The sequence below is a fragment of the Scleropages formosus genome, chromosome 21 (genome assembly GCF_900964775.1).
Source record: "Scleropages formosus chromosome 21, fSclFor1.1, whole genome shotgun sequence".
Classification (NCBI taxonomy): Eukaryota; Metazoa; Chordata; class Actinopteri; order Osteoglossiformes; family Osteoglossidae; genus Scleropages; species Scleropages formosus.
This window is the reverse complement of record NC_041826.1, coordinates 1,288,149-1,302,523: the sequence shown is the minus strand read 5'-3', so window position 1 is coordinate 1,302,523 and position 14,375 is coordinate 1,288,149. Positions and strand designations below refer to the sequence as shown.

Sequence of the window (14,375 nt, the reverse complement as noted above, 5' to 3'; positions counted from 1 at the left end):
GTGGTGAGGACAGCCAGACACATTGTGGGGGTTGAGCTTCCCTCCCTCCAGGATATCTACAACAGGCGGTGTGTGAGGAAGGCACAAAGGATCATTAATGACCCCAGCCACCCTAGTCACGGACTGTTCCACCTACTCCCCTCAGGTAGACGGTAGCAGAGCATCCGGGCCCGCACAAGTCGGCTGAGGGACAGTTTCTTTCCTCAGGCCATTAGACTGTTAAATACGCAGGACTGAGACTAAAATTCAAATCCGCTGTTTTATTTCCCCGTATTCTCTGTACATACATATAGATAGTTTGTTTTTTATTTCTCAATTTTTTTAATTATTTATTTATTTATTTTTATTTATTTATTTATTCTTCTGTTGTATAATCTGCGAACACAATTGGTATATACACTGGGTTTTAACGTAACTTATGACATACTCTTAATACTGCATTTTCTGGAGCTGCACTAAAGATTTTCACTCTTCTCTACATGTTATGTTGATGATGATGTGACAATAAAGCTTGACTTGACTTGACTTGACACACACACACACACACACACACACACACACACACACATTTTCTGAACCGCTTGTCCCATACGGGGTCGCGGGGATCCAGAGGCTAACCCAGCAACTCAGGGTGTAAGGCTGGAGGGGGAGGAGACACACCCAGGACGAGACACCAGTCCATCGCAAGGCACCCCAAGCGGGACTCGAACCCCAGACCCACCTGAAAGCAGGACCCGGTCCAACCCACTGCACCAGCGCACCCCCCTCGGTTACTTCACTTATTTATTTATTTATTTTATTGTTATTTTTATAGAGCGCTCTTCTCACACAGTGACACAGAGTGCTTTAACACAGGCATAAAGTAAGAAAAAGAACTTCTTCACTTCTGAACTTGTATCCATATCCACTCTTTGTGATGATCTGACTGAGGGGGTTCAGGCCTATGCAGAACAGCAGTGGGGACAGTATATCACCTTGGTATATGCCGCACTGAATAGTCACTTGTGCGATGGCCTTGGAGTTAGCTTCTAGTGTTGTTTTGCAGAGCTGCACTGAGTTCATGAGGAAGGCTTTCAGTGTCCTGCTGGGCTTGTATAATGTCAAGCACTCAAGCATCCATTGTGGAGCATTGAATTGCAGGTTTTCTTGTTAGAAGTCCAGGCAATGCTCAGGTTGGTCTGTCTGCTCTTAGGGTCTTAGGTGATTGCTCTATCGACCAGTAGCTGTTGCTTTTACCCTCTGCTGTTGTTCCCAATGTCCTTTTGAGCTTCACTCATTTACTGACTCATGTGCCTGTTAAGCTTAGCCACTGTGATGCCTAAGAGGAGCTTCCATGTTGTGGAGAGGCAGGATATTGGCTGGTAGTTTGAAGATGTTGTACCCCTGTGGGGATCCTTTATGATCAGGATTGTCCTGCCCATGTGTTAGCCAGTGTGGGTGAGACCCTGATGTTAGCAGCTCATTCATTTGTGCTGCCAGATGTTCATGGAGTGCAGTTAGCTTCTTCAGCCAGTAGGTGTGGATCATGTCAGGTCTTGGTGCTGTCCAGTTCTTCATACTCGAGACTTGTTGCTGGACGTCTGCCTTTGTGATGATGACTGGATCTTGCTCTGGGCGGTTGCTGTGGTCTGCTCTCAGGTCCACTAGCCGCTGGGCATTGATGTTGTGTGATGCCTCCTTCTCCCATATAGCTTTCCAGTATCACTCAGTCTTGGGTGTGTCTGCTCTTGTGCTGTTGTTGCCTTGTAGCTGGGAGTACACTCTAGATCAGGGGTGAGCAATTAATTTTTCCAAGGGGCCACATGAGAAACTGGGAGTGTTGTGGAGGGCCGACCCAATAGACTGAACTTAATTCTGATCTATTTTATTGCTTCATAAAAAGCAGTAAATTGTATGGTTTTGATTAGCTGCTATGCGTAAGAATACATGTTACAATAAGGGTACAAAAATGTTGAGTAGGTCAAATATAGCAGTAAAAAATAGTAGAAAAGCCAAGCATTATACCACTATTTCATTTTATTTTTAACATACTTTTAACCTTCACAAAAAAATACTGAAAATGTGTATGCTTTGCAGTATGTTAAAGACCACCAATTAATTAACTTTGTAGAAAAAGCAATAAGTGCTTTTGATGTTTTTGGGTTCTTTTTTCGTGTTCAGTGAGAAAAATCCTGTGTGTCTTGGGTTTGAAGAAGTGCACTTAAGTCTGGTTGAATGTCTGAGGTTGATATGTGAAGGACAGCTGACAGGTGATCATGAGTTAGAGAGGATCTGTATCTGGATTTGTTTAACTTCACCACTGAGAATGTTTGTTCACATATGTAGGTAGATCCAAAGAGAACAAACATCTTCTGAGCATGCCTCCTCATGTGTGAAAAGTTCTCCTCTTTAAGAGAAGAGTAAAAATCTAGCAGTGATACTGACTAAAAGTGCTCTGCCAGTAGTGTTATCAGACTGCAGGTCAATGAGTTTGAGCTGAACATCGCTGGGTGTATTATCCACACTGCAGGGGGATAAACAAAAGTGCAACAAACTATCTCTGATTCAATGCTCATGAATTTAACTATTTTAGTTACAACATCAGTAACATTGGTAATTTTTAGCACTGACTTACACAACATCTCCTGATATAATACAGTGTAAAAATACCAATTTCTGGGTTAATTTCAGTCACTTTATCCTGCATCTGCTTCAAAAGTCCAACATTTTCCCCATCAGATTTGGACAACCATCCGTTGTAACACCTGCCAGTTTATCCCATTTCAGTTCCAGCTTGTCCAACTATACATTTACCTCTGTGAACAAATCCCTCCCTGCCTGTCATCGTCCCTTTTATTGACCGCATTGCTGCCAGCTCCTTTGTAACCTTAAACTTTCCTTCGTTATCCCACGTAAAAAGACGAGAAACTGGGTTGTGTTGCGGACCTCGCAGCTCTCATCAAAGTCAAGGAGAAATAGTCAAAATTGTCCGCTTTGTTTTGCAGCTGAAGCTCCAGATTTCCCGCGACCGACGTCCTCGATCCTTCTCATTACGGCATGCATGCACATACATAAATTGAAAAAAAATAGCCGTCGCTTTCAAAATAAAAGCAATGCGGTTGTACACTTATTTACATTTGATTTCTAATTTCTGATTGATCTCTCGCGGGCTGGACAGGGACAGTCAAAGGGCCGGATGTGGCCCGGGGGCCATAAAATGCCCAGGTCTGCTCTAGATGGTTCTTTGGAGAACAAGCCATTTATTGTCCTGGCCTCTGATTGTGTAGTATATCTCTTCAGCCTAGCAGACAGAGTAGTGAGGTTTTGTTTGGCAGTTTCCAGGGCCTCACTTATGGACATCTTGCTGTACTTCTTTCTCATCCAGGATCTGTCTGTCGTCAGACCCTTCTGCACCTCTGTTAGCCTGCTAACATCTCTCTGAGTTTCCTTGATCTTGACCTCCAGCCTTCTTCTGGATGGGGGGCACTATCAGCATCTTGCAGTCTTGATCTTACACCCCACTGCCTGCAGGAGTACTGTTGCAGTGGCATATACAAAGTCATTGATTTCTGTGATGGTGGTAGTGGGGATAGTGAGCAGAGCTGTGGTGACATCTGCAAGCATCTCTTCTGATGGGAGTTTATTAGTGAGCTGGGGGAGTCGGATCTGGGGATTGACTGTATTCAGTCTGGACATGACACTCACGGTCAGCTCAGAGGATTCAGCTGTCCTGGTCGGTAGGAATGTGTCAACTGGTTCTGTAACCTTGCTCTCCTTCATCACGGGTAGCCATTCATTTTCATGCTGCTAAGCACTATGGCATTCTCTTATAGCCTCTCAATCTCCAGCTGTGATGGCAGCTTCCTTTTATTGATCTTTGAGCTACCAGGTGCTTCTTGGTTAGTGTGGATGTTGGTCTTCTGTTCATCCATAGTTTGCACATAAGGTGCATGTAACCCCTCTCCTCGGGTCTGCTGTTACAGTAGCACTCCATCAATTCTATGTTCTCAGTTCATGTCCATGAATGTCTTGTTCTAGAAGCCCACTATGTGTATACGTGTGTGTGTGTGTGTGTGTGTGTGTGTGCGTCGTCTTTAGCAAATTGTTTCACCACTATAAAAATATGAGTATGTTACTACATTGACTAGTAGTACTTCCTTCAATTCACATTTAAACTATTCATTTAGGTCTCATAGAAAATACAGTGTGTGAATTATATCAGCGGAAAGACAGACTTAGATACAGATGCATGATTCTAAAGTACAGTTAGTTTGTTACTTTCCACCATATGAACCAACATCCACGGGGGGCATGGTAGTACAGCAAGTAGCATTGCTATCCCATAGCTCCTGGCTGGTGCAAGAAGATGTAGGTTCGATCCCTGTTCGGTTTGGAGTTCAGTTCAATGGAGTTTGCATGTTCTCCCTGTGTCCGCAGGGGTTTCCTCCCAAAGACAATGCTGTTTAGATTCACATTCACTCATAATGTCTGAGCAATAGAAAGAGTGTGTTCCACTGAAGGAGAGATGAGTGACCCATTGTACGTAGTGTATAGAGCACTCTTTTCACGCAGTGAATCATAACACTACACAGAGTTCATTGGAAGTTGCTTTGGAGGAAAGTGTCTGCTAAATGAATAAATGTTCATGACAGCAGTAGCTGCATAAAGCTTTATCCAAACATCAACAATTCCTAATCACATTCCATTCTCAACAACCACTTGTCCCAAGCAGAGTTGCGGCAAGATTGAGCCTTACCAACACAGGATGCAAGGCCAAAGGGGACACACCCTGGAAGGGATGCCAGTCCGCCACAAGGCACCCTAAGCAGGGCTCAAACCACAGGCCCACCACCCAGTGAGCACCAGCTGAACCCACTGTGCCACCACGCCCCCCACTCTAATCATATTCTTAATACATATTTTTTTAAATTATAAACATTTACATTACAGGAGTAGTTGTGTGAAGATTTGTCCATTGTTTAACAGGTATGGTTTCAAAGTTACATTACATGAACTTACGAGATCATGGGTTAAGTGAGTCTGGAAGAAATGAGTTTTAAGACCCTTTTTAAATGTGGAGAGAGAATCAGCAGTTCTGAGTGAGAGGGGGGAGGTCTTTCTACCACATTGGAACTGGACCCGAGAACCTTCATGCTTTTGCTTTTGGAGCTTTTATGTGTGGGACTACCAAGTGGGCAGAAGTAGAGGAGTATAGCAGTCTGGCTGGGGTGTAGCAGATGATCAGGTCTTGTAGATAGCTGGGGACAGTTCCATTTATGCTTTTGTAGGCCATCAACAGAGTCTTGAATTTGATCCGGGCAGCTATAGGAAGCCAATGCAGAGAGACGAGGAGGGGAGATATGTGGGAAAGCTTCGGCAAGTCAAACACAACTCATGCGACAGCATTCTGTATCAGCTGTAGAGGTTTGATGGTAGGAGCAGAAAGGCCACACAGGAAAGAGTTGCAGCAGTCCAGGCGGGATATGACCATAGCCTGGACAAGCAGTTGCGTAAAGTCTGTTGTTAGTTAAGCATGGATGTATGCCTTACCTGTTATGCAGGATGTATCTGCAGGTCCGAGTTGTGGTTTTAATGTGCTAAGAGAAAGACAGACTTGAGTCAGTCATCACTCCCACACTTTTAGCCGAGGACGTAGACAAAATCAGTGGGTTGTCCAGTTTGATAGAGTTCCTGACAGGAAGACAGGTAAACTGGGAGGTGAAGTATCATTGTTTTGGAGAGGTTGAGTTGTAAGTGGTGATCAGACATTCAGGCAGAGATGTCTGACAGGCAGGCAGCGATGTGCAAGGAAATGTCTGATGCTTCAGGTGGAAATGAGAAGAAGAGCTGGGCATCATGTTGAGAAACACACACATTTCACATTTTCAGAACCGCTTGTCCCTTACGGGGTCACGGGGAACCGGAGCCTACCCGGTAACACAGGGCGTAAGGCCAGAGGGGGAGGGGACACACCCAGGACGGGACGCCAGTCCGTCACAAGGCACCCCAAGCGGGACTCGAACCCCAGACCCACCGGAGAGCAGGACTGTGGTCCAACCCACTGCGCCACTGCGCCACCCTGTTGAGAAACATAGCTAAATTAATGTAATTCCTATGTAGGCAAGATGCAGAGAAATTTGTTCATGCTTTTGTTTCAAGTAGCCAAGATTATTGTAATTCAGTATTATTGGGCTGTCCATACCAGACTGCATCCAGGCTACAGTTTGTATAAAATGCTGCTGTGAAAATTATTACTAGAACTAGGAAGCACGACCATATAACACCAGTACTGAAATCACTGCACTGGCTCGCGGTTATGCTTCGAGTAAAATTTTATCCAAATATCAACAATTCAATGGCATTGCTCCAGCTTAGCTTTGCAAGATCATTGATTCTTATGTTCCAAGAGGGTGTTTTTGTTCATTGGATGCAGCTTGCCTTAAAGTACCTGTGATCAGTAAGATCTCAGTAAACGGGCATGCCTTTAGCTATAGAGCACCCAAACTCTAGGATAGCCTACCAGTTACTGTCAGGGAACGCCCCATGTATTTCAGCCTTTAAATCCAGAGTAAAGACTTACATGTTCACTTGGGCAAATCACTAAGCAGTGTAATTCCCGTTGGATGTGTTTCCTCCCCCTCTGTATTAACCTGTTTAATGTCTTTAAGTCACTTCAGGATTTCTTTAAGTAAATACAAACTATTTCTTTCTTGATAAGCATTGATTCTTTATGGTAGCAGCTGAGGAGGCAGGCTGGCCATCATACAAGCATCCCATGCTGACTGAAGCTGATGTTTACCTGCTGTGATGGACAAGACGTACCTTTGTGAACTGGGACATCAAGTTAACACTCAGCTACAATGTTATTATTAGTTATAAATTCACCTAAAAGTCTTATCTAGAATGCAAAGGAGGGGTTGGGCAGCCACTGGCCTATGGACTAGAAGTTGTTTTTACATTACATTTATTTATTTAGCAGACACGCTTCTCCAAAGCAACTTCCAATGAACTGTAGTGTTATCAGTCCACACACCTTATTCACCAAGGCGATTTACACTGCTAGATACACTACTTACAAAGGGTCACTCATCCATACATCGGTGGAACATACTCTCTCCATCACTCACACACTAGGGGTGAACCTGAACAGCATGTTTTTCAACTGTGGGATGAAACCAGAGCACCCAGAGAAAGCCTGAATAATATACACACACACACACACACACACACACACACACACACACACACACACTGTACTGCTTAAGAGTAAATGAATCCCTTGTGTTCCTTAGTTTTATGTCAAAATGGTTATTTACACATTCCATGTGTTGGTTTAGAGAAAATTGGTGGCATGGTGGCACAGCAAGCAGCATTACTATCTCACACCACCTGGGTGGTATGAGAGAACATTGGCTCAATCCCTGCTCAGCCTGTATGAAGGTTTGCATGGGGTCTCTCCCACAATCCAAAGACTTGCTGCTCAGGTTTGCCCATAGTGCATGAGTGACAGAGAGAGCGTGTTCCACTGATGTATGAATAAGTGACCCATTGTAAGTAGTGAAGTCACCTTGGTGAATAAGGTGTGTGAGCTGATAATACTGCACAGAGTTTGTTGAAAGTTGCTTTGGAGAAAAGCATCTGCTAAATAAATAAATGTAAATTGTGTGTGATAGACAAGTGGAAGTAGTGCAGATTTAGATTTCAGAAGTTCAGTTTGATATTTTATTCAAGAATAATGACCGTCCCTATAGGCTTCACATACTTTTGAACAACACTGTACATATACGTATATATAAATACACACACACATACAGAGTCATAAAACTATTGTCTATTATGGGTAAGGATGAGGAGACAATACATTGTATATATTTTACAGGTCTCTTCATTGTACTTAATATGTCTACGTATGATTACACACAGTAGGCCTACTGAGACTTTACTGGGATTAAAAAATTCTTTTAACAAACCCCACTTTGAAAACTGAAACGTATGCAGTATGTGACTTTCCTTTGTATTTTTAAGTCTTCTCGCTGCAGAATTTAAAAAAAAAATCAAACAGGGCTTTTCGTTTTGTTGGTTTTGCCCCACTGGGGCAAGACTGATATGTTGCTGGATGTGACACCAGTGTAGGAAAAGATGGGCATAATGTCACAAATAAATCATTTACTGCAGAGATTTAGGTGAATGATTAAAATAAATGGCCAGGTCAGTCAACAGAAATACTGTAGAAAGATACTCACTGGGGTGCTGCATAAGTACCACATGCACAGAAGACAGCACTGATCTCCCATCAGCAGACATCTATCACTTATTAAGCTTTGTGTGCAGCCGTCTCACCTTGTCTGCATTCTGCACAGTTACAGACATTGTCAAGGCCCATTGAAGAGCTACAGAAACAGCTTTCATTTACCTATTTATACAGATAGGTAATTTCACTGGAGCAATTTAGGGTAGGTACTGCCTTGCTCAACGGGACTACAGTTGGAAAGGAAATTCAAACCTGTGACCTTTGGGGCCAAAGGCAGCCACTTCCACTGCAATACCAACTGCCCCCTATATTTAACCTTGAATGTCATAAGAGTTATTAAATAAATTTAGTTTGATTTTTTTGTTATTATTGTAAATAACAGTATAGTAATTTCTATAAAAAAAAATGTTTCCTACCCATGAACTAAGAAGTATCTGAACTGTAAATAAGTATTTGAATCAAAGGTACTGCTCAAGTTGTATCTGCCCCATATGAGTACTGTGTAATTCTGCAAACGCGCACTTCAGCTGTTCTCATTTGCACTGTGCATGGTTTCCATTTACTCAGATAAACACTGCAGTAAACATTTGCATGAAGTGCTTTGAATACGGAGAGAGAGAGAGAGAGAGAGAGAGAGAGAAAGAAAGCAGGTGGATCATCAGGCTCCGACCTGTGGTATGTAGCACTTGTCACCACTAACTCTGTTTGCTCACCTCACTCAGGTAAATAAAGAAGGAGCAGGTGGAGCCATCCACGCCGTAGCTGCTATAGCAGGGGTCTGAGCGCCACATGTCCTTCATCCACTGAGGAATGAGAAAAGTGCACGTGAGGTCCAACCAACAGCCCAATACTTTACTTAGACTCCGAATCACAACACTGTTCCTGTCAAATTAGTCACAATGTGCTCATGCCACCCCTCCTCTCAATGGTCCAGTGCAACACTTTCAATGGTAAAAAATATTTTTGCATAAACAGTAACAAAATACAGTGAAATACTATTACATAAACACTGCAAATTGTAAATAAATATATGTATAAATATATACTGCTGTATATTGTTACTATTATAACCTATTTTCATCAATAAAAAGAGGTTTATAATAGTAACAGTAAAATAGTATTAACACTGAAATTGAACACAAATACCATCAACTAATTTTAAGTTACCTATAAGTTCAGTCAGATGAACTTCTCTATTAGGATCTATCTCGTTTGAGCTAATTTTTGTAAATAATACATATACAATACATAGGATATATATAAAAAAAAATAAATTTAAAAATGAAAAACAGCTGTTAAAATAGCAGAAGGTGTTATAAATGTATGGAATGAGGGATTACAGTTGGTACAAAATGCTGCTGCGAGAATTGTTACTAGAACTAAGAAGTACAACCATATAACACCGGTACTTAAATCCTTGCATTGGCTCCCGGTCTCTTATAGAGTTGATTATAAAATCCTACTTTTGACCTATAAGGCAATACACGGCATTCGCTCTGGCTTACCTTTGTGAGATCATTAATTTTTATATCCCAGGACGATATCTCCATTCATTAGATGCAGGTTACCTTAAATTACCAGTGATCAATAAGACCTCAGTAGGAGGTCACGCCTTTAGTTATAGAGCACCTAAACTGTGGAAAAGTCTACCAGTTACTGTTAGAAATGCCCCGTCTGTTTCTGTTTTCAAATCCCGACTTAAGACTTATATGTTCACTCAGGCACCTCATAATGTAATTCGATCTGCCTTGGATGTTTATTTTATCACCTTTACAAAAATGCATTTTAAATTTACTTAAGTAACAAATTACTAACTCTGCCCTATCTTTTCGTTGAGCACTACCTTGCTACATAAGACCTGAGGAGGCCAGCCAGTGGTGACAGACGAATCCCGTGCTGACAGAGGATGATGTCCATCTGCCATGACGATCGAGACGTTCCATGCCGAGCTGGGGATCCAAGATGCCATTTACCAACATTATCATTATTACTTGTTACACACTGGCTTACAAATTGTTACTTTCTAGAATGCCCAGGAGGGGTGGGTAACCACTGGCCCGTGGACCCCCAGAGGTTTTTTCTCCCTCAACCTTCAGTTGGGAGTTTTTGTTCCTTTCCCCGGTGGCCAGTAGGTATACTTGTAGCTCTATAATAAGTTCTTCATTATGGTAGCCATTAGCTGACTGTCTTGTTTGTATCAATTTTTCTTGCTGTATGCCTGTGTTAAAGCGCTCTGTGTCACCACGTGAGAAGAGCACTCTATAAAAAATAAAAATAATAATAATAATTACCCCATGAAAAGCAGCAGGAGTTCAGACACCTTTCTGAAAGACACAGCAGCCACTGCCCTTTGTGGTATTAAATGTTCTCAGATGTTATGTTCCATTTAAATATGTATGCTGAGCTGCAGCCAAGAGGTAGAGGACAGAGGCAGTATGGTCTTCCTGTTCCTGTGTGAGGCACAAGAATTTTGAGTCTAAGGGAAGGAGTCACGCAGGCTTGACAATTGGGTGCTGTGGGTGTCCCTAGAATAAACTCTAGTCAGGGCCTAAGCAAAGCTACCAGTGGTTTTCTGGTTTTCTACCACCAAATGACATGGTTCATTTCTAAACTTTACAGGGTAAGAACACCTGTTCACTGACCCCTTTGGATCCCCTAGCAATTTTACCTCATATTATTATGGTTATGGCCCTTTACCACAGCAACTGGCAGCATTTACTGCAGAAGTTAGGGAAATGAACCTGAAGCCACTAGGTTGTGGGCTCAGTTTTAAGAAGGGGCCCTCCTATTGTATATTTTAGAAGAGATTTCAGCTTAGAATGAACCAAGATGTCCACATCCAAAGTCCTTTTCTCCTTACTGTGGAACAGTGTGTGTGAGCAGGAATGAAGGCAAGCTATAGGAGAATGACTGACAACAGGGCTTTTCCAACACGTTCCTTTGTACAGTGTGTGTGAGGTGCACAGGAGTATGTGGCTAGGTGCAGGAAGCAAGTGGAGAGGGGCTTGGACTCATTACTCACCTTGAGCTTGCCCTTGCAGTGGGGGAAACCATCCAGGGGCGGCAGTTCGCACTTCTCCTGGGCACCATTTAGAAGATCTGTGGGAGAAGCAGACTGGCACAATCAGACAGCAATTTTCCTCAGATGGAGGACAGCATCCTAAGATTGTGGTGGTATGCTGGCAGTGCAGGTAGCGCTTGCTGCTTGCAGCACCTAAACTATGCACTGGAAGTCAGTTCAAAAGTGACTCTCTCTGTGTGGTGCTTGAATGTTCTCCTAGTATTTCCATGTGTTTCTGTTTGATGCTTTGGTGATTTCAGGGGGAACTTTTCTCTCAAAATTGCCACCAGTGTGTGTTTGGTGTAGTGTAAATATACGCTTACTTTTGTGATGCTTTTTTTCCCAAAGAAACCCAGTATAATTTACCCATTTATATAAAAAAGGTCATTTTTACTACCTCCTTTGAAAGTAAGTACCTTGACCAAGGATATTGCAGCAGAAAGTGGGATTTGAACCTGAAACCTTTACATCCAAGGATGGCAGTATCACCTAAATACCAGTTAACAACCACTGTACGCCACATGGATTCAGGATAGAACATGGGAATAGATTGACAGGTGTAAAGCTGCCAAGCGTGAGAGAAACCAGGCACAGACACAAGACAGAAAAGAAACAGCAGAAGTTAGATAGCAACATCTGAACAGGAGAGTCAAGAGTAGCTGTAGAAATGACAAGCGGGCCTGTCTGGAACAAAGGGGACAGGAAGCCCAGGATGCTGGCAGCCGAGGGGACATGAAGGCACTTTACTGCATTGTTCGCGAGTTAAGAGGGGCAAGATGCACAGTGCATACTGCACAAGATGCAGTACAAACACGCCCATTAAAGACAAGAATGGGAAGACCCTCTTAACAGAGGAAGAACAAAATGCTCAATGGGTGGAGCATTTCCGTGAAACCCTTAACCAACCAGCTCCCGCAGTCACCTTTGACTTTGAGAGTACCACCCCACCTAATGACTTGCCAGTCAAATAACGCCATCACAAATGAGGAAGTGACAACAGCTCTGAAAAAGTTGAAGAACAACAAGGCAGCCGGTTGTGATGACATCCCTGCAAAGCTTCTGAAACAGGGAGGTCACAGTATGGCGAATGTATTAAACTAGATCATGAATAGATGCTGGGAAGAAACGTGTGTCCTTGAAGACTGGAGGCAAGGAGTCATCGCAAAGTTGCTGTAGAAAGGAAACATCATGGAATGCAGCAATTGGCATGGTATCACACTGCTATCTGTCCCTGGCAAAGTGTTTAGCATCAAACTATTTACAAGACTACGGGACGCAGTTGACCAAAAGCTGCGTGAAGAACAAGATGGCTTCCGTGGTGGGCTTTCATTCTCCAAGCAAATTTTCACCCTTTGTAACATCATTGAGCAATTTATCGAGTTTCAACGCCCCTGGCAATCAATTTTATCGACTTCAGAAGGCATTTGACAGCATTTATCGCCTGGCAATGTGGAACATCTGTAGGGCCTATGGCATACCGCAGTCATTTGTCAACACCTTTAAGAATCTATACCACAACTCCAAATGCTGTGTGGAGACAATCAGTGGGACCACCAACTTCTTTGATATAATTACTGGAGTCAGACAAGGCTGCATCTTGTCACATTTATTGTTCCTAATAGCACTGGACTTCGTGATGAGGGAAGCGGTGAACACAGAGCACCTTGGAATTCTACGGAAAGATCAAAATCAGCTGACGGACCTTGACTTCGCAGATGACATTGCCCTTCTGGCTGAGAAGCAAAAAGATCTGCAGAAATTAACTACTAAACTGGAAAAAACAGCATACAAGGCTGGTCTGAGAATCAGTGCAGAGAAGAAGAAGCTGATGAAAACTGGTCACAATACAGCTACCCACCCACTGCTGAAAGTTGATGAAGCTGATGAGGTGATTGAAACAGTTGAGTGCTTCACCTACCTAGGTAGTGTGATTACAGCAGACAGCAATGTTGAGCATGATGTCTCCCAACAGCTCGGGAAACCTGTGGGCATTTTCCAACGTATGAGTAGTGTCTGGGCTGCATCAAACATTACCACCGTGCTGAAAATTTGGCTATACTTGTCCATTGTATTACCAACAGCTATATTCGCCAGTGAAACGTGCATCAGAGATGTCTTTGAAAAATCTTGCGAGTAATGTACCGGGATAGTGTCACCAACGAAGAAATCCTAAAGCAGACTGGCACACAGGTGCTATCCGAGATAATGGCCAAACATCAGCTAGCTACAGCTAGCAGGACATGTACCACACATTGGCACCCTTTGACGGCAATGACCTGAACACCATCAGAAGGAGTGAGAAGAGGCCAACGGAGTGAGGAGAAGAGGCCAACCCAAAAAGACTTAGAGAAGCACCTTCAAGGAAGATTTGGCCTGGGAAGGCCTCCAACTTGCAGATGCACAAAATATAGCTGCCAATCGAAATCATGGGAAAGTGCTTGCTGCCCAATGTGCCCAGTTGCACAGACAGACCTAAGTCTTTACATTTACATTTATTCATTTAGTAGATGCTTTTCTCCAAAGCGACGTACATCTCAGCGAAATACAATTTGTGCATTACACTAGTAGAAAGAGACATAGTTGCAGACATGTAATTCTTAAGTAAACCTAGTTTGTTACTTTCCACTTGATGCACTGATGTTCATTGCTCAAGTAGGTGCATAAAACGCAGGACAGATGAATCCTGATAAACTTCCTACAATTTTTTTTAAAGGTACACAAACATTTACATACAATACAGGAGTAGTGGTTGTGTAAAGGCTTATCTGGGGATGATCATAAAGGTAACTGTCATCTTGAGTGTGGATTAGGAGAGCAGATTCAATTGCTGATGCTTATTTACTTTATTTGTATTACACGGCAGTGCACCCAGAAAGCAGAGCAGACCAGTCACCTTGGAAGATAGGTAAGGATAACACCTCTCTGTTGGAAGTTCCACGACCATGGTGGTCGTGTATTTTGTCGTGTCAAGGGAGGGGGTGATAGTGGTTGTGTTGTGTCGTGTTGTTGTTGTGCACGTGGTTGTCAGGCATGCGGTCGTCGTCAGGGACGCCAGTGACAGTACCCCCCATCTGATGGGCGGCG

At 43.0% G+C, this 14,375-nt stretch overlaps 1 protein-coding gene across 1 annotated transcript in view; it reads right to left on the bottom strand.

Annotated features, from left to right (window-relative positions):
* The window catches only part of LOC108941965 (alpha-1,6-mannosylglycoprotein 6-beta-N-acetylglucosaminyltransferase A-like), a 190,305-nt gene that overhangs the window by 89,605 nt on the left and 86,325 nt on the right, over nucleotides 1-14,375 (bottom strand). Inside the window, exons 4-5 of the mRNA XM_018764927.2 lie at nucleotides 11,253-11,329; nucleotides 8,944-9,033 (exon numbers count right to left, since the gene is read on the bottom strand). Coding sequence (XP_018620443.2) covers nucleotides 8,944-9,033; nucleotides 11,253-11,329 — 167 coding nt within the window. The remainder of the gene's footprint in view (nucleotides 1-8,943; nucleotides 9,034-11,252; nucleotides 11,330-14,375) is intronic.